The sequence below is a fragment of the Cebidichthys violaceus genome, unplaced genomic scaffold, assembly GCF_023349555.1.
Source record: "Cebidichthys violaceus isolate CVI_PGR_0920_01 unplaced genomic scaffold, fCebVio1.0.p SCAF_7, whole genome shotgun sequence".
NCBI classification, from domain to species: Eukaryota; Metazoa; Chordata; class Actinopteri; order Perciformes; family Stichaeidae; genus Cebidichthys; species Cebidichthys violaceus.
In genome coordinates, this window is record NW_027176927.1 from 5,521,760 (window position 1) to 5,542,947 (window position 21,188).

The 21,188-nt window shown below is 42.5% G+C and overlaps 1 protein-coding gene across 1 annotated transcript; it reads right to left on the reverse strand.

Annotated features, from left to right (window-relative positions):
* Positions 1 to 1,821: 1,821 nt before the first annotated feature.
* Positions 1,822 to 21,105, reverse strand: prkcg (protein kinase C, gamma). The gene is made up of 17 exons (XM_068735350.1): positions 17,612 to 21,105; positions 16,336 to 16,582; positions 14,106 to 14,137; positions 13,909 to 13,991; positions 12,906 to 13,017; positions 12,063 to 12,191; positions 11,801 to 11,957; positions 11,216 to 11,417; positions 10,460 to 10,657; positions 8,392 to 8,565; positions 7,975 to 8,066; positions 7,434 to 7,496; positions 7,127 to 7,265; positions 5,863 to 5,943; positions 5,577 to 5,684; positions 4,803 to 4,943; positions 1,822 to 3,980 (listed from the first exon to the last, which is right to left on the reverse strand). Exons 2-17 carry the CDS (start codon positions 16,575 to 16,577, stop codon positions 3,819 to 3,821), a joined length of 2,115 nt encoding a protein of 704 aa, XP_068591451.1. The 5' UTR covers positions 16,578 to 16,582; positions 17,612 to 21,105; the 3' UTR covers positions 1,822 to 3,818.
* Positions 21,106 to 21,188: the final 83 nt, after the last annotated feature.

Consider the following 21,188-nt stretch of genomic DNA (forward strand, 5'->3'; position numbering starts at 1 on the left):
TTGGAGAGAGAGAGGGAGAGAGAGAGAGGGTGAGATAGTGAGTGAGTGAGCGAGAGAGAGAGAGAGAGAGAGAGAGAGAGGAGGGGGTCATGTTAAACTACTATTTCTCATACAATCATTTATATTCTTATTTTTGTGATTTGTTTATGTTTTTCTTCATGATAGGCTGCTATACAGCAACGCAGTTGCATATAGTTATTATGTTCCATGAAAATCAATAGAACAATACATTTTATTGTTTTTTCTGATTATTTTGTATTTCTTACCTTTGTAACTTTGTCTTATTATCAGTCATCTGTCATAGACAAAATTGCACTAACCTCTTACAAGGTGCTAAAGTTTGAGTGAGTATTTTGCTGTTTTCTTACCTTTTTATTATATATATATATATTATATTTTATAATTATTATTTTACTTACATTGTAAACCTTATAGGCTTACGACATGCTTTGGCAGTACTGTGCCTAATTATGATCATGTAAATAAAGCAACATTCAATTTCAATTCTATGCAAACTTAATACAATCTTGCAGATTTACAGCATTTGTGGCAAATAAAAGTGGAAAACACAGTAGATCACCTGCCCTTTGTGGTTCATTCAAGACACTTTAATTTCACCTCATAATGACTATACTAGTTACACTGCACAAGTAACCTCTCTCTCCCTCTCTTTCTGCATCCCTTTCTTCATCGCCCCCCCCCCCCCCCCCCCCATGTCTCCTGTGGTCCATGTCCCTTGGTCTATTTTTAGCTGGCTTGTGGAGGAATCCTATATTTTTAGTAACGATATCAATAGTCTACAGCACACTCTGACCTCAGGGCATGAGCGAGGGAGAGAGATAGAGGGAGAGAGAGGGAGGTGGGGGTGAGTATGAGAGATTGAGGCGAGATAGAAAGAGAGCAGAGAGAGGAAGAGGAGGCAGCAGTGAAGAGGAGGGATGATATCATGTCAAAGTGACAGTGAATGATGGACTGCACACACAACTCCGGCCGCAGAGCGCTGGAGGTTCAGTTGCATGAAGGGAGATACTGTCAAGGTTGGAGTAAAGGCTGCGGTGAGGAGTTTAAGATCAGGCGGTCGACATCAGGGGTACATCAAATACACCAAGGAGGATTTATCTTTTCACAAAAGTGGCATTCATGTTTGTTTTTGTTTGAAATACCTTATTTAAGAGTGAAAGTCCTTCACCACTGTATTGTAGGTTAAAAACACATTACAGACTATAAAATAGTCCCATAAAAGATATCAACATTAATGTTGTCATCACAGGAATGAATATAAATCAAAACATAAAAGTCACATTTCTTCACAAGAACTACAGCAATACAAAGAGCGTCAAGCAGCGTTTTATCTACAAAAGTAGGATGCAATGTTTCAAAAATGGTAAAATCAAAATGTGAGAAAATTCACACGTTCACTGCCTGAACACCATTATTAGATAACAAATAACTGTAAAACATATCATAATATTGATGCAGAGGTCAGGACAAGATAAGACACGATACTCATATCGAAAGACAACCGCGGGGCTCAGGGGGTATATCAAAGAGACTACAGCAACAATAATAAATTATGACAATATGATTTAACAGAAATTTACATAAAACAATGCAATAACGCATTTACAGTGCAGCACTGACAGATAAGACAACCAGAGAAGAAGAGGGATGAAGTACAGATAGAGAGGGAGATGGGAAGTTGATGAGATTTTAATGTGAAGGTCAACTTGTTATAACTCAGATCTCTATGGGGATCTTAGTCCCATCATGATGCTGGAGGGGTTGGAGGGGGGAGGAGGTGGGAGCATGAGGCTGCTTCAGAAGAGGAGGGAGAGAAAGTGAGATGCCTGAGAGGTGGTTTTGCTGGTTCGACAACTACAGTATCACGGTAAATAGAGGGGTCAGCATCTTCTCTGTGTGAGTGTGTAAGAGTGTATGTGTGTGCGTGCACATGCTTGAGATTGCACTTTTGAGTGTGAGTATGTGTGAAAGTGAGGGAGCGAGCGTGACAGAGAGGCGTGAGGAGGAGACAAAGCGAGAGGCTGTGCATGTTTGTTTCTCAGCAGCCTCGCACAAGATCACAGAATGAAACACTTCACTTGTTCTCGTTTCATGATTTTTTTCAGTACGTTTATTTTGATGTTCTTTTTCCAGCAGAAAAAAACAGACGTTAACTCAACTAACAGACAAATAAATTACCTATTGTGTTATTACTGGTTGTTTTGTCTATCGTATTGAAGTATTGTGTGTTTTGACATTTGACCTCAACTCAAACTGAGCTAAGGCATCAGATAAAATGCTCTGACCTTTTACAATTGGTCACTTTTAAATGGACACACATGTGCACTTAAAGCAAAACTGCAAGATTGTGCTCCTTTGGATGAGATATGGTTATAATTATCATTATGCTGACATAGAATGTAAAAAATATATAAAGATGATTTAAAGAAAACTGATTTCTGTGTGAAATAGCCAGCTGGTTTGTGAGATAAGAGCACTGGAATGGGATTATTAAACTGTATGTTTGCAGCCACCTGCCCTGCTCAGATAGTGTTTAATGACAGCCCTGCTATCATTTTTCCATGTATTGAACAGTGCAAGTGAGGCTCACTTTTAATTACACCTAATCAATGCTGTGGGTACGTCATAACACAGCAAAAAGCTTTACGGTTTACGCCACAAAAATAATAAAGTACTTGTAACTGTATAAGCGTCTTGAAAACATTATTAAAAGTCATATTTTCTAAGACTGCATGTGCATAATTCAGTGTAGTTGTAGGATGACATTGAGGAGCACAGATACTCTATATAGCAAAGCAGCTAGGACCAAAGCTTGGTGAAGAATAATAGAGAAAAAAATTACGTGAATAAAAATTATACAGGCCGAATTGTGGCAGTGATAATAGAGTTAGGCAGAGTGGGCATGGAATGGGGGGGGGGCATTAACTGTGGAATCGCTGCGTTGTTTCAGCATATCAGTGGGTCATCTGAGGTCACCGGTGTGAAGTTAAACTCAGAGGGCTGACCAAGCTCTTCCACAGGATGCCAGTTTAAAAAAACTAAAAAAAGGCTACTGGCTCAGTTTGCATCGTAGTCAAAGTGTCAACAGTTACACACAAATAGAGTGAGATAGATATTTAGAAAGACACATTAGAGCGCTTCTGATGCTGAATTACTGTACTGTGTATAAACATAATATTCGACTGGAATAAACCTGCTAAGAAACATTTGTATTAATGTGTATGAACTACACATTGATTAGCAAGTGACTTGTTCGGCCTGCTATGTGGCCTGTGTAGCTGACCTGACTTGTAATTGTTTTGTAAAATTCTCACATCACTTGGCAATTTTAATCCAAGTAATTGGAAAAGTTTGAGATAAATTGGTTTTAAAGTTAGACATGTATATTTTCTTGGAAAATCTATAGCTACATAAATCTAGTGTGTCAGAGCAATTCATTCTAAAAACACTGCATGCATTTCTCAGGTTCATACTACAGTACTTTTTTATCAAGTTAAGGGTTGTCTTACAAAAAACTCTAAGATGGAAATCTACAGTATAATACTGGCTTTGTTTGCATTACTGCAACATATTCTGTGACTATCAATATATAATACATACATGAAAGAGAGTGCATGAATATAAAGGTGTCTTGGCATTTTCTTGTAAACGTCAGAATTTGGTTATGAGACCTGCCTTTATTACTCGCCACTAGTTCTCATGTTCAAATTCTTTGTTATAAAACTACTATTATAGGGATGAACAAGGTAGTTTGGGTACACTTGGAGGGGTTGTTGGAGCAGGTTTGGAAGCTATTTTCAAACAGCCGTGAGTGGCGAGGGGGCAAAGTCTGGGTTTTGGAAGGTGAAGCCCTGGAAGTCTTCCTGGTTGATGGCTGCTAGTATATCCGGGTCAGAGGGAGTGAGCGCTGACGGAGCTGCTGTGAAGAACTTGTCGAAGTTTTCTCCTTTTCTCCCACCCTGATGAAGAAGAGGAGAAGATTAGCCTGCATGTTCACACATTTGTGATTAATACTGATCGTATACACATCACTATCTTCCTCCGGAAAAAAAAAACAACCCAAAATTATAAAAAGACTCTACCTACGCATCTCTTTTTCTCACCCACACCCTCGTTTTCTCTCTAAGGAGCTCTGTACCACACCTACAGTAGGAAGAAAGCTGCTCACGTCTCCTTTGCTGCTCCTTGACAGCCGCTCTGCTGGATGATATGAATATCATTTGGCTAATGGGCCTGGCCTCTAACCTCTGAGCATACTCAGCTCACTCAAGGCACACCTCACTCTTGGCCAGTGGGGCCAAAATTTGGTGTGTGGCGGGCTAATGATGACAGACAATTTACATATAGGAGGAGTAGGCAGGACCCCAAGGTCAGGGGGTCCTGTCTGTTATGACTGGACTATCTGTTCCCAAGCGCTCAAAGCCCATCTCTAGGAACTAGCAAAGGTGATGAAAGAGAGGAAAGAGAAGGGAATTGGGAAGAGGGAGGGAGGGACACGGCCATTTGAACTGAGAGAAGAAGAAGGGAAGAAATGGCCAACACAATGAGGACGGCTGAGCGGGAAAGCATGCAGGAAAATGAGGGAAAGCGTGGGAGTTTGAGAGAGAGGAGACAGATGAAAGAAAGTGACAGCTACAATTCCCTAAAAGTGTCCTCGGAGAGATAGAAAGAAAGAGGAAGGAAGAGAGGGGCAGGAGAGTGACATGAAAGAAAGAAACTAAGAAAGAAAGAATGAAAGAAAGAAGACTCTGTAGAGTCTGTATTCTATCTGTTCAACTGACAGTTCTGGGTTTGAAGGGTGCCTGGATCTCCAGTCTCTCCAGACGGTCCCAGTCAATCCAACGGAAGAACGGATGCTCCCTGATTTCTGTCTCTGCATCCTCTCCTCCACCCAGACGCTTGGCTGGGTGCTTCGTCAGGAGCTTGGGAAAGAGCAAAGGAGAGAAGGGAAAAAGTTGAATAAGAAGGTCCGAAGGTAACTCAATTAGCCTTCCAAGCGCATCTAAAGCTCACTCATTATCGTGTTTTGTCTTGTTTGTTTGATCCATAGAAAAACTTTAGTGTAAAAATGACTATTTGTGGTTTTAAGGGGGTTTATGTTTATATTATTTCATGGCAACAAGTCTTCAGAAAGTCACTGCACCCGGCAAAGTAGTCTGACACAAGACCCCTCTGTAAAACCACACATTTTCTGTACATATTAAACAAACAAGATTCAATGTGTTAATTAGTGAACTTGTTTTACATTCAGACGGAGTCTGGCTAGCTCCTCCCCGTTTCCAGTCTTTAAGCTAAGCTAAGCTAATGGCCACTGGCTCAGATATGCGAGTAGTATCTTGTCATCTGACTCTCAGCAAGACAGCAAATAAGCACATTTCCTAAAATGTTGCACTATTACTTTAAGTAGTCAAAAATGTGCATGGTTAACCTTTGCTGTATTTATTTAAATATATTTTAGAAATATAGGATTAAGTCATATTTTCTGAATTACATTTGCAATTGTCTCAACTGTCTTTGTGCTAAAAGGTATACGAGTCAGAAAAATGTTGGCATACTCCCTTGCAGATAGAGACTGCTTCACGAGTGAGACTTTTTGGGTATACCACACTCTGCTCCATGATGGACTGAAACAGCTCCTCCTCGTCAATACCATCAAATGGTGGCTGGAAGGAAATGACAGAGAGAAAAGGAAAAAGAGAGTAACCTGTGGGCAAATTGACAGCAAATATATTGAAATCAAAGTTCTCTTGAAAGTCTTTTGAAGTGATTGTAAAGGACAAGCACTGGAGGCTTAAGTGTCTGTGCACACGGCTCTATTGTTAGGATTAAGCTGAGTGTTACCTGTCCTGCCAGCATTTCATACAGCAGAACTCCATAGGACCACCAGTCTACTGCTTTATCATATGGCTGATATGCCACAATCTGAAAAGGATGGAGAGAACAGGAGAGGAGATAAAAAGGGAAGAATGTCAGTGTAGAGATAAGGAAGTAGAAAGAAGACGGAGGGAGTGAGAGAAAGCGCACTTGTAGCAGTCGGCTGCTCGGATGATGTGCAGCTATCAGACACAGCCGGAAAGAAACGCAGAGAGAGAGAGAGAGGAAAGTATGGCATTAGGGAGGGTAAATGTATGAATGAGCTCAGAAATAATCAACACATGACTTTGGATTTGTGTGTGTGTGTGTGTGTGTGTGTGTGTGGGGAGGGGCGGCGCACAAGGGAACAATTTCCAGCCCCTGGGGAAATATATTGTATCTCTTCCAAAATGGCAGATGCAGGAGAATCAATGGGTGTTTACATAACAGAGTCAATACCCAGGGGTACCATAGCAAGGTTTACAATATCAAAGAGGTGCACAACAGTCACATCTTTCTCCCTCTACTGGGTCTGTCTTTCACAAGTCCATAAACCAAGCAAGCTGGATATCTACTTCAGTCACTCTCTGGATTGTGTTTGTTTGATTACTTAACACAGAAATGCACACACACACACACACACACACACACACACACACACACACACACACACACACACACACACACACACACACACACACACACACACACACACACACACACACACACACACACACAAACAACATGTAAGGTAAACAATATACAGCATACAACTATGATATTTAGCATTTCAAAAGGGTGTCAAGAAAAACCACTGCCGCTGTTTTCAGACTGAAATTTGCATCATCATCGATGAAATCCTTTTGAGATTAGTTTTCAGGGCTTTGTGTATATCTCAAGAGAGTTAATCACCTTAAGTCAATTGCAGTAAGAGAAAGGAAAACTGGTAACACAAGGTCTCTGAAGGACAATCATTATTTCTATGCAATGTTCTCACAGCACAAGCACACACCACTGCTAATTGAATCATGTGAAGTTAATTATTAAAAAATGCTGACAAGGTCAGAAAGGACGAAGGATATGAGAGGAGCTGCAGCGAAGCAACTCCCATCTTGCAGCAATGCAAAACAGGTCAAGCAAACAAAGAGGGGAAGACAGGGGTGAAACCAGGGGAAATGACGAATCTGAGGAACAAATGAGGAGAGTTCAGGAGTTAGTCTGGACCACGATGCGAGAGCAGGGCTCGGTGTACCTCAGGGGCGATGTAGTCAGGGGTGCCACAGAAGGTGCGCGTGGTGTCGCCCTCCAATATGCCCTCCCTGCACATCCCGAAGTCAGCTATCTTTATGTGGCCCTCGCTGTCAAGCAGCACATTATCCAGCTTTAGATCCCTGAGAAAGAGGAGACAGATCACACAGGTATGAATCATTTTGATCGATAACATCTTTATAACAGTCATTAGCTACACAAGACATGATAAATCTGTATCTGTGTGCTGCACTGCAGAGCAGTGACAGTGCCAAACCAGGCCATGTTAAATGAGAAGCCCACTTCTCTACCTGTAGATGATGCCATTGCTGTGGAGGAAGAAGAGGCCGACCGCTATCTCCGCTGCATAAAACCTGGAGGCAGAAAGGAGGAGGAGGAGGAGGGGGGGGCTCACTACTTGCTTTATCTTTCAGAAAAATGGCCAAGGTTTTCAGCAAGGAGAGAGAGAGAAGAGAGCTCAAGAGGGTGATGAAAGGGAAAGAAACCAAGTAGATGAAAGGCAGGCAGATGAAGAAAGAGAGCTGGAAATGAGCAACAGGGTAAGAATTACTTTTAGATGATTGATCAAAGATTATTGATTAGATGAGCAGCCAGGAGGATGGAAAATGTAGATAAAAAAGATGAGATTAGTGGGAGGAGAAAGTCGGGGGGAAAGAGAAGAGGGTCGGTACATCAGTTGATTACTTTTTATGAGTCACCAGGTATAATGAACAAAGCTAAGAGAGGAGTGTGTATGTAAAGGAACAGATGATAGAAGATAGGCAGGAAATGAGACGCTGTAGATGAAGACCTCGATTTATGGTGAAAGAAAGGAGCTTTTTGACTACATACGCTGCGTGAGGCTCTTTGAACTTGCCGACTATCTGAATGTGAAACATCAGGTCTCCTCCGTTGACGTATTCCATCACATAATACAGACGGTCCTGCAAAAACAAAACACACACACACACACACACACACACACACACACACACACACACACACATGAATATGCACACTCTCCATACATAATCACCTCTTGTCCAACTTAAAAAGCAATCTGTTCAAACCTCCTGCAGGACCAACGACCTTATTAAAGAAAGCAAACTAATTATTAAATTAAAAAAAATTTAAATTTCAGGCAGCCTTTATTGAAACAACTCCAGGGAGGACTACACAGCCAAATGTCAGGCAGGTTTATGGATGATTTAATGTGGTTCAGTTAGGACCCCGTGTAGCCTCCACACATACACACAGACCTACACACACCTCAGTCTGGAAGGCGCAGTAGAGAGACGTGAGGAAGTGAGGGCGAGAGGAAAGCGCCAGAACCCTCCTCTCCACCAGAGCGCTCTCTGTGTCCTCGTCCTGGAAGAGAACGTCTTTCTTCAACACTTTCACGGCGAACAGACGCTCGCTGCCTCGCTCCTCTGCCAGCAGCACCTGAACATAGACAGGGAGAGGAGCGATAGTTACTGTAACAACTAAGGTATCCCAAAAATTGTAATGCAGCTACTGTGCGTCCTCAACCTGCTGAACACAATGTTTATTTATAGACAACAGCTAAAAAGAGCCTTTTTTAATACAAAATTCACTTTTTCAAAAATTCTTCCCGTAGTCTGTGCGTCAAAGTTTTGAATGCATCTCTCATTCAAGCTTCATCTCTCTGGATAGAATCATGCATGTACTGTAATGCTGCCAGTACTGACATTCTTTTAGGTCATTATGTTATGAGTGACATGGTGCTCTAGTTAGGAGAAAACTAGTTCAGCTGTTTTAATAAAAATGATGTGCTTTTGAGGCACATTTGCAATATTGTGTGCATTAAATAAAGTGTTGTGCTAAGCCAGGACTTGTATGAAGTGGCCAGTATTAAAAAATGCATATACTGGTAAAAACAATTAAATAGCGCAAGAGAAAAAAAAAGTTATTACATTATATAGACTCATGCTTAAGCAAGTTTAGTAATGTGCACATTTACTCCTCTGAAGGAATGTTTAATTAAAGCTGTTCTATGCCTGAAGATTTCAAGTCATGTTAATGTCATAAATGAAAAAGTGAAGCGGCTCTCGTGTTTTTATCAGACATTAAAAACACATTCAGCAGCTATTTTCTCACTCCTGTAAAATTGGCTGCTCTGAAAGCTAATGATGCTATCATTTTCTAGAAAGGGAGCCACATGACCTGGGTTTTACTGTGGTTCATGGGAAAGATATGGTCAGGATCACTGGAAAAGTGCAGACAACAACACTATTTAAAATTGTCTGACCAGCTTGCAGGGCTGTGCTGTAACGGTCACTGGCTAGCGGGGATAGAGGATCTGACTTTACTTTGAAATAGTGGTAAAAAGTAGAGAAAATTACATGGTGTCATTTTCAGAAATCAATGTGACTACACATCTACATGTGTGTATGTGTGTGTGTGTGTGTGTGTGTGTGTGTGTGTGTGTGTGTGTGTGTGTGTGTGTGTGTGTGTGTGTGTGTGTGTGTGTGTGTGTGTGTGTGTGTGTGTGTGTGTGTGTGTGTGTGCAGTGCCATTGATGAACTGCAAGCCAGAGAGAAATCCTCCCGTCCTGTGTGATCTCGTCTCCTGCTCTGCCCCGTGTTCTCAAACTAACTCCCATGAAAATGGGACTCATCACCCTCCGGAACATTACAAATCTTGCTAACACAATCATGTAGTCTTCCCTCTTTCCCGCTCTTGTTATCCCACTTCCTTTTGGTCATTTTGTCACTTTCCAAAGCACAGTAATCCTCCCCTTTCCTCTCTATCTTGGACTGTCTCTGTCTCACTTTTCCTTACTCAGTAGCCCCGGGGTCTGTCTCTCCTTTCATGGGTCGTTTTTTTCTCACATCTTACGTAAGTTGAGTCTATTTCTCCTGTCCTCTGTAGACTTTCCTCTGACAGTTATGAAACAGCACAGGGGGGATTTCAGAGGAGGAGGAAGGACTCAAAACTCTGCTCTCTTCATTATGCCTCATCTACTGGGGAATTAAAGAGAGAATGGAGAGCAGAGGCTCCCTTGAAATGAACACCTCCAAGAGGACTGTGTGGCATGTAGGAAGCCAGCCAGCCAGAGCTCACGACTGCTGACAACACAAAAGAAGCCACGGGTTAAATTCATCATTTGGCAGTAGTAGGAGAGACAATGAGCATGTAAGTAAGAAAGGGCTTTTTCTTCAAAGACATTCTGCTCAGGAGCTGCTGTATGAAATACCACTTGAAGGTCAAGTCCATCAATAGAAGAAATGATTTAAAGCCAGTAACAATCTTCTCTTTGACTTTACTTACAGCTGTTGGATCAGTATGCAGAGAAGATGGCATTTGCTGTGTTTACCTTGCCAAAGCTGCCTTTGCCCAGCACCATGAGGAAGTTGAAGTCGAGGATGCCCACTTTGACTTTGGCAGGGCCGGGGATGTGGACTGGTGGGCAGGATGGTAAAGGGGTCGAGGGCAGAGCCGCTGGGAATGGTTCAGACAGCGCGGCAGGTAGCGCTTGAGGCAGAGATGGTGTTGTGCCGTCTGGCTGAGGCTCCTGGAGAATCGTAGTGGGAAGGTTGAGAGATGAATGGTTGGATGCAGTCCAGCACAGACACACACACACACACACACACACACACACACCCCCACACACACACACACACACACACACACACACACACACACACACACAAACTTGACAAACAAACCAAACTCCTTCCTACCCCTAGTTTGAGATTATAGTCAGGCAGAACAATCCTGCACCCTGGTGGAGACAGAGTGTAACAGGGAGGGAGTGGACCATATCTAATCTATTATCTAATTAGTTAGCTACAACACCAGGCATAAATCTTCCTCATTTTTTTTTTTCTTTCTCAGATATAATAGGCAGGGCCAGTTCAAGATCATGACCCAGTGTGAGCAGTGGCAGCTGCTATAGTTTATTAGATGTAGGTAATTATAAGATGATAAAGGCCAAGGCTTTGGGATGAATGGTTATTAGAATGGTTAAAAACAAAACCCACTCTGGAGTATACACGTATACATATCCCCCTTGTTGATTTTTGGTCAACATGAGTACCGACTGATGCCTTTTTTGAAGTACATTTCCTACCTGCAGGTCTGGGTCTGGCACGGGGATGTTGTAGTACTCCCCCTCGTCTTGGGCCAGCAGTTTGAACCAGCCACTGATAGGACGCCTGAAGATCTCACTCACTCCGAATGACAGCGCTCCCATGAAATCGTTCCTAGACGTGCGGTCCCAGTCCCACACTTCCACAGACAGACGCCTGTCCCACTGGTGACCGCGCACTGAGCTGGAGACAAACACAAAACTCGAAGAGTTAGCTCACTGTGTAAGCAAAACAAAAAACGCACAAAGACATTTATTTGTTTTTCATTTGTTTTCACCTTTTTAAATGTTTCCAGATTTCAAAGACAATTTCCAAATATCTTAATTCTACTGAATATCAGAAAAATGCAAAAATAAAGATAGTAAATAATGGAATATTAACACTGGTGATGTAAAATAAGCTGCATATACAGTACTGAGGGAACATCAACCCTCTAATCTTTGTCTTTCAGGGTCCTTTGTGACTCAGTAATTCCAAGTTCGAGGACATTTTATTTTACCTAAAGCACATTTTGCCCCAGAACTGAGTACATTTTCCACTTTGGATTAAAGTTCACAAGGACTCACAAGGTGAAACTCTCATTCCAGATGGGATTGAGTGTTGAGCGGATGGTCTTGGTCTTCTGTTTGCTGTGGCTCTTTGGGTCTGGAATCAATTTCAGTTTGACGTACGGGTCTGACAGGCCGTTTGGATCCATGGGCATCAGGTTACGAGCCTCCCGCACTGAAGAGAAAGAAGAATAATAGAAAGCACAGAGAGAGAAATCCTTCATTACCTGTGTAATCCTCCTATTTGTTTTAGAACTCATGCTTCAGCTGGTCCTCTAACCTGTGACAAAGACATCCTCCTTCTCTCCTCTGATGGTCAGGTGGATCCTTCCTCTCTTCTCTGTGTGGTCTTGGCCACAGAGACTGGGAACACTGGTCTCACACCGTCGATGGACGTTCATGTCACAACCTTAAAAAGACACACATACACAAGTTTGAACAGGCACAGGTATAGGTGACAAAAAAAGGTAATTAGATAAATAGCAAGTTCAAAAAAATATAAAATGTATCACACTGACTGCCAAATAAACACAAAATGCAAATATATACATAGTATATATTTTTTCTATACACACGTCTTGTTTCTGTTACCTTAGGATATTGCTTTGGCTGCATTGACACTTATTCACTCTAGATCAGATTAATATAACTGTCATGTCTTACCTGTAATTATAAGTCTCCAGCCAGCAACTGCTTAGCTTAGCATAAAAACTGAAAAAAGGGGACGAGAGCTAGCCTGACTCTGTCTTAAGGTAACAAAATGTATAACTCTAAAGGTCACTAATTAACACATTACATCTCATTTGTTTAGTGGGTACAAAACTGACTAGTTGGTTTTACAGGGGGTTATGTTTGACTATTTCTTAGCCAGGCATAGTAATTTCCTAGAGTCTCCGCTGGTGGCCAATCTCTTAATCTAATTCTCTGCAAAGAAGTGAATAAGTGCATTTCCCAAAATACCCCAAACATAAACTTAACAAAGTCAACTCAATTTTGAAGGATCATTTTGTCGGGACCAGCTTTATTTCCCCAGCAGGGAGGTAAGTCCCAATAATGTGCACGTGTAAACTGATTCTTATCTTACACACAGATTTCTAACACTGTTGTGTGTAGTGAAACTCACAGCCACATTGCATGCCCTGGTGTATGAGTCCGTACAGCAGCGAGCCACAGTGGTCGCAGAAGGTAGGACTGGAGTAAGTGTGGACCTTAAACAAGTGTTGAGTCTTCAGGTCCTGAAACAAAACAGAAAAAAACCTGCATTGAAAACACACACTCACACACACAGTGTGACCATGGAGGAAACTGTGAACACACACACATTTACACACATAAACGCATGAGTATGATTAGTGGAGAGATGTTGAGTGGGGTATTCATGGACAAACCAATTAGATTTCTCCACTGGGAGAGGACATATAAATGAGAGTGCATCTAGGCAAGGCTGTGTGTGTGTGTGTGTGTGTGTGTGTGTGTGTGTGTGTGTGTGTGTGTGTGTGTATATATATATATATATATATATATACTGTGCAGAGAGGGATGAATCATTTTTATCTCTCCACAGCTCATCAGACCCCACCACCACCACTCTCCACACACCACCTTCTCCGAAAATGTTTTCCCTCTGAGCCGCTATTTAAGAACACCGTCACCCTGTTTCTCCTCTGTGTGTGTTCCTGTCACTCTCTCATCATTTTTTTTTCCACACAGTCACACACATGTTCCTCTTGACCTGATTTCTGAGGCAGTTTATATAGCTGGCATAAAGAAAAAAACATGGAGACAAATCTCCCTGAAATCCTCAAAATACCACAGAAAGGAAGACTGAGTAGTCACTTGCTCTCTCCCCTCTCTAATTCTCTCTCTCTTATCAGCCCCTCCACTCCTCCACTCTCTATCTCCCACTCGCTGCATCTCCGAGGCCTTGTAGGATGACTTGACATGAGCTCAGACATCACAGTTGGGACAAGGCTGCCTCATGTGAAGGATGCATAGATTGACAGATGAGTCATGCCCATGTGTTCCTGGCACTGAGCGGATGGCTAATGTGATGATGACGTGCTAAACCTTGACTAAAACAGAAAGCAGGAAAGTAAAAGGAAAGTGAAAGTAGCACATCTGCTCACATCTGGTTTGGGGCCCGCCACAGAGCCAGGACAAGTGAAGGTCACAAACTCGTGACATCTTTTGTGAACCACGAAACTGCAAACTGGAGGAAACACAGAGAATAATATCCTCAAAAATAACATCGGTCACACTGGGAACATTGTATGAGAAGATTATATACTGCAGAAAAAGGCAATAACACTGGGTTTATCTTTACCTTGACATTGGAATCCCTGTTTGCCGATGCCCCTGAGTGAAAAAGGCACATGGATTAAGACACAAATACAATCTTCTCTACACTTCTGTAAAGTAAAATATTTTGCTTCTGAGACTGTTTCCCAGCCAGCGGAGTGTAGATTACACTGCCAAAACAGAGATAGTGCTGCTGCATTATTCTGTTCCAACAGACATGCAGGCACAAGTTGAGACTCATCAAAAAACAAACACCACTGTATTAGAGGCCACCGACTTTGTGTGTGAAGTTTGGGTGTCTTCCTTCTCTAAGCCACACTGCTGACCAGGTCAAGTGGTGTCAATCATTGTCACACATACACACACATGGATACACAAACACAATTCTCCTGTTTCCAGAACTGCGGTGTTGGCTAGTTTCCAGTGTCTCCTTAGAGCTTTAATTGAATAATTAAAGCCATTGATTGACTAAAGTGTCCACTCAGCAGCTTACCTGCTGTGAATCAAATTTTGATTAGAAAGGCAGACGAACAAGACACCGCCGAGAGCTTCTCCACAATCATGCTGGAGAGGCCCAGGGGTTCATAGGAAACTGACCATAATCACTGATCTAAAATCAGTTCACCATCTGCCTGGGTAATAATTAAAGATGGGGTTTCAGAGGGTAATCTGATCCTTGATCAGCATTCAACAGAAGTCTCTGTCTGCAGCAGTCTCAGTGTATAAGGCCAGTTCTGCTTTTTGACCAGCAGAGAGCATTACAGGTCCAAAGATAGATGTGGAGAGGATCGACAGCGTTGCTTGTTGGCCAGATATCACAGGGAATTGACTGCATTTTAAGTTTAATGATGCATTGAAAAACCTATGCAATTAAATAAAAAGCTGGCATTAAAACGTAAGAGAAACCCTATAAAACATTCCTGACGACTTCGAGGGGGGTGGACCTTGTCTATGCAATAGACATTTTCACTGAAGACATGTTGAAATGTCACAGTAGTTTGAATAGAACAGATCTATCATTACTGTTATTAGTAACACCAGTGCTTCTACTAAAACAAGTCAAAACATCTGCAGTAAAAAAGGCCTGTTGGATCTGTCCTTTGATCAGTTTGATTTATGACCATTGAGAAAAGCAGGTCAGTGACTCCAGACACACACTGAACTGTGACACCACTTTTTCCTTTTTAGACAATTAGTTGATAACTGAATGAGCCATACATGGTATAACCCATACCCCTTTAGAGCCTGATTTAATATAACACATATTTACATTTCAAATTTGTAACTATCGTTACTATAAGTCTTTAATTAATCTATCAATAGTCCCCAGGGGCTACGACACCCAGGTTGAGAGCTGCTGCGCTGACATCCTGTGAGAAGGAAAGATTTTTCACCCTGAACTAAGTGCTGCTACTGCGGCCAAGACAGTAGCAGTTGGAGAAATGTCCTGAAAGCTACCCAGAGGCTGCTGGCATATGCACCACCCTGCATCCTACATACACCACCACCATATGTCCAAACACAAACACAAACACACACGCACACAAACACACACACACACACACACACACACACACACACACACACACACACACACACACATTTTTTTCCTTCACATTTAGACTGTAAACTGTTTAAGATTGGCAAAATACATATCATCCCTGTCCTGTGAAAACCTTGTATCTAGAAAACATCAACTTTTCATGATTTTTAGCATCATTATCAAATGGTTCATAAAGCTTAAGAAATAAGAGATTTTTCTAAACTCATAAAGAGCACTAAATCCTTCAGTTTATCTTGAATTTTGACCAATTCTTTGAGTCACCCATCTTTATGGAAGTGGTATACTAAAGAGTTCCCCTTTAAGATCTGAATAATATCTCATACACCGCCTGAGTGTGTTTGTGCATGCTTGCATGTACTGTTACTCTTTCAGCAAGCATTCATACCGGCAAAAATGTTAGAATGGAAATCTGTCTTGTGTGTATATATGTGTCTGCATGTGTGTGATGAAGCTCCTTAAGTAACTTAAGATGTACTGTGTGGGCTGCAGTGTGGAGGTGAGGATGTGTGATCAGATCAGGTCAGTGTGGTAGGCTGTTTCTCCAGCAGGCAGCTGGATCTGGTTTAAGAGAGGAGTGCAGAGAAAGTCAGTTGGAGTAGTGGAATGCATGAGAAGGCGGCTTATGAACTGCCGGGTTGGTTTCTGTTTAAACGTGCAGCTGTGTGTGTGTGTGTGTGTGTGTGTGTGTTACCAGATGAAGTCGGTGCAGTGGCTGCAGAAGGTGGGCTGTTTGAAGAAGCGGGCTGTGAACTGGTGGTCTTTCACCTCGACAATCCTCTTGTGTTTGAGCGCTCCCTTCCTCTGGAACACAGGCACTCTGGCCGGAGGTGAGAGGGGCGAGGGCAGCGTGGAGGCACCGGGGGAGGTTGCCGATGTTGGGGAGGCCAGTGTCAATGGGGAGAGGGAGGGGGGAGGGGAGACCGGGGTGGACATGATGCCTGAAGGATACAGTAGAAAGAGGAGAGAGGGAGGGAGAGGGGGAATGGATGAGTGTCAGTAAGGAGGGTATAGAGTTGTACAGGCGAAAGACCTTGAGCATGGGGGAGGGAGGGGGGGAGCAAGGACAGGGAGGAGGAGCAGGAGGAGGGGGGGTGGAAAGTGTAATGGGTCATGGTAGCAACAGGAGTTGTAATAATGGCACATGGGATGTATGATGCAGTGAAGGAGTGACGTGATGGAGAGAAAGATCGAGAATGAACCGGAAGTGCAGAAGAAGATGGAGGGAGTACAGGGAAAGTGACAAGAGCGAAAGTGATGGAGAAAAGAGTGGTGTAATGAAGGACATGGAGGTTAATTCACATACGGAGACAGAACTCTCCTAAGAGACTCCGAGACGCTAAGCGATTAGTGCAACTCACTGAGTGTCCCACATACTGCCTGTCCAGTCTACCTACATCTCCCTCTCGCTGTACCCCTTATATCTCCATCCCCCTGGCAGCTATGACTACACCCAACCCACCCTCTGGTCGTTATGTCAACTGTGCCTCCTGTTGCCATGTCAACAACACCCAACCACCTGCTCCAATATTAGAGCCGGTATCCTATCTCGACTTCCTGCCTGCCCTTATTAGCAATTAGTCCAATTTCAGAAGTAAAGTTTGGACCTGAATAATATGTATAGGTCTACAGGGAACGAGATGCACTGGAAAAACTGCAAAACGGCAAATATTAGCTGGAGAGATTGTGGCGCAAGAGTTGCACACTCCTAAATGATAAATGAAACCCCAACAGAGATTTAATGAATAAATAAATAAGCCGATAGCAACAAAAAACATGCCAGAAAAAAATGTGATGAAATGATGGTGTCTCAACAAAGAAGCATACGCTAATCAATCAAAAGGGTGAAGGAGGAGAATGGTGAGAAAGATGGCACACTGCTCAGAAATTAGTAAATGAATGTCAAGAAGAAAAATATATTCCAAAAATGTGTGCAGACCCATACAGCAAAAAACACAAAGACGCAATACCTGAATTTGTGGTGATTTTGGAGGAAAGGCTTGACTAAAGGACAGGTTTTTTCTCTTCCTCCCCCCTTTCTTCTCCTTGTTTGGCTCACTTCAAAAGAAAGGCTAAGATGTCACACCTGTAGCTGGTTACCTCAACAACAACAAAAAATGAAAGACGGGGAGAAAAGATCAAGATATGTAGTGCTGTGGCAAGTCGAAAAAGAATCAGCCAAAAAGAAGAAAGGAAAAACCTATTACAACTAAAAACGAAAGCAACAAGCGTTTCAAGAGATTCAAGCTTTCGAGGAACCAAAGATAGAAGAGTGAAGTGGTATATATCCGTTAACCCAGAGGCAGGGTGAGGAGGAGGACGAAATAGAGAGGTGGTATTCTCTTTCCAAGATTGATTCTGTTTTTACTAAGAGGACGAGAGATGTAGCAAGAGAAAGAGATAGAGAGGAAGTAGTAGAGAGAGACAGAGAGAGGAGAGAGAAAGAGAGAGAGAGAGAGAGAGAGAGAGAGAGAGAGAGAGAGAGAGAGAGAGAGAGAGATTGAGGGGAACAGGCAGCGATTCATTTTGAAATCTGGGTTACTTCTCTCAGGAGAGGGTGAGGGAGGTACAGGAAGGAGGACGGATGAGACAGAAGCTGCCATTTTGCCACCACCATTACAGTATGGACAAGCAAGCGCCAACTGTCTCTCACTTCCTCTAGTGCCAGACGGAGGGAGGAAAGGACGGGGGAGAGAGAGAGAGAGAGTATCCAGTCTGGAAGAAAAGAGAAGAGAGCTTCAGAGGGGGGAGAGTCAATTAAAAGGCTAGTTAAGCACAGCTGAAACAGGGAATAAATGGTTAAAAGTCATGGAGTTTCCAGCAGATCCAGATGACTGAAGGATCAACAGGCCTGCGAAATAAACAACCCTGTTAATCTTTTCTGTTACAGCGCAGTTAAAAGTATATTCACTAAATCGGAAATTTGTGATCAAAAGTGAGATCAGAGTGTTGACATGATAACACTGCTCCACTGTGCACTGAAACCAGGTCAGCTAAGCCTGATGGGAAGAGTAGTTTCCAAGAGGGAAGACCTGTTTGTCCATTGATTGCCCTCACATTGTCAAGGACACACACGCATACACAAAGACACACAGAAACTTGTTTTGTATCGACATTTGTGTTGTATTACCAGTAGCTGGTTAGCTTAGCTTAGCATATAAAGACTGGAGGCAGGGGGAAACAGCCTGGCACTGTCTGAATGTCAACCAGCACCTCTAAATCTCACAGATCAACATGTGATACGCTATTTGTTTAATCCTTACAAAAATCAAGTGTACAAACAACACTTTTTTTTGGGGGGGGGGTTGTGTGCCAGACTTAATCTTGGCCAGGACCAGTTGCCAGGCAACCACCAGAGACCTGGACTACTACAACGTGCTAATTAGTGAGTTTTAGGGGTGTCAGTAGGTAGATTTCTTTTGTTGTTTTACCTTTGCACGGAGCCAGATTAGCTATATGTATTTTTCATGCTAAGCTAAGCTAACCAGCTACTGGCTCCAGCTTCATATTTACCGTACATACACAAGGATGTTATCAATCTTCTCATCCAACTCTCAATAAAAAAGGGACGGGTATTTCCCAAAATGTCAAACTATCCCTTTAACCCTAAAACTCAATGACTTCCCTTTGGGTAGTCGAGTCCATATAATGTCTGTCTGAACAGATTTCTGTCCCTGCAATGTAATACACACACACACACACACACACACACACACACACACACACACACACACACACACACACACACACACACACACACACACACACACACACACACACACACAATTAATCACACTCCATGTGTGCACGTGATCTATGGACAATCTTGGGAGAAGAGAGCAGCAGGCGGGAGCAGGGAAGCAGGCAGGCAGGGGACGAAGGGGTGGATTGTAGTGGGACGGAGAGACTGAGAGAGGGAGCGAAGGGTTGAAGGTCTAATTAATGGAAATGTAGGTTATTAGTCTCCTGATGAGGACACTGGCAGAGAATTAATTAACAATTATAATTAGCAAGATTGTTAGAGAGCAAAATGGTGTCAGCCAGCAAGATAAGAGTGAGCTAGCGTGCATAAGTCTGTGTGTGTTGAATGCTGTCATTATTACTGTATGTGCTGAAAAAAAACCTGTGTGAACATGCCCTATCAGACAATGATATATGCCATTTCAGCATTAGTCATGCTGAACTAGCAGCTGATTGGAAATGATAGGGGGCTTTCCTTCACACAAACCGTCACCAGACCTTCCTCTATGGGACGGCCATTTATGTCTTAATTTTCAGGCCCATAAGACTCCCCCTCTTCATCACTCTTATCTTAGATGAGTCATGTTCTTGTTCTGTTGTCACAAATAAATGAGGAAGATGTCCTCACAGTGTGAGAGAGAAAAGGGGGCACAGAAATATGATCCTGTAGACCGTGCACTCCTCAGTAATCAGTGCATTGAAAAACAAAGCACATAAACGGCTCACAATGTCTCCCCTCCATCACACCGCTGTGATGAGTAAGCACTTGTGAATCTAAAGTGTCTGTATCAGTGTGCGTTTGCATGCCTATCGAAGCATGCTTTACAGTGTTTGATCCTGGGCCGTAAAATAGAGCCGGTGTGGGATACTTTAAGGCTGTAAACTAAAAAGACGTACACACAGCGGCAGAATGAAAAAACACAGATTCGGCCTGCATGATTAATAGCAGAAAGAAAGTGATACAAAACACGGATAGAAGGGAAGATAAAATTAAATATACAAGATGACAACAGAAAAAGGGAAGAATGAGTATAGATCAATGAAGAAGACACAGCACAATCTGTCTCTCCACCGTTACAATAATTATATGACAGGACTGGAAGCTGTTGCTACCATTTTTGATCATGAACACTTTCCTTATCAGCCCCCCTGTCTTATTCTTGTTTAGACTACAGATGGCCATCTTATTATTTCTGACCATGGCTTAATGAAATAGAAAATCCTCCTTCGATGGAATCTTTTTTGGGGGAGCATTTAGCACTTCACCAATTACACGCATCCATTATCGTCTAACGAACGCTCACTCGCATCAAGCACCGGCTTCAACCTGGCTGGCTCGCTGGCTTTCTTTCTCCTCCAATGAAATTAAGGTAAATTGACTTGCCTAACTGTTGTTTGTGGAATCAGGCGAGAAGTGGTGTCTGAGGTAATCATATCTGCCTGTTAAATTTGTCTCTTCCGAACCAATTGGCTCTGTTTGCTTGTATTGGTTTTCTGTTGGGGTGTGCTTCTATTTGCTGTTTTTAATGAAGAGTGGTCTGCTGTGTTTTTGGAAGAGAGCAACAAACCTCCACACCAGTCAGATGAGACATTTGGCAGATGACAAGGGCTTTCAACATGGCCTACAAACTCTCAGTACTGAAGCAAATAAGCCTGTTCTCCATGTTTACTTTACTGCTGACCTGCCTCTCATTGCAACAACAAATATTGCAAAAATAGAAGATCCTACAGACAAAAGAAGGACAATTGTGAACAATAAATCAAATCTATCGGATTATGTCACGTACTTTGGTTTGTGGATTGCTC

Excerpts from the sequence above, each read along its gene's own strand:
- prkcg (XM_068735350.1), bottom strand. The coding sequence starts at position 16,577 with ATGTCCACCCCGGTCTCCCCTCCCCCCTCCCTCTCCCCATTGACACTG. Across the intron at positions 13,992-14,105 it reads ACAGGGATTCCAATGTCAAG|TTTGCAGTTTCGTGGTTCAC; the intron begins GTAAAGATAAAC and ends TGTTTCCTCCAG. Across the intron at positions 7,266-7,433 it reads AGCAATGGCATCATCTACAG|GGATCTAAAGCTGGATAATG; the intron begins GTAGAGAAGTGG and ends CCTCTTTCTCAG.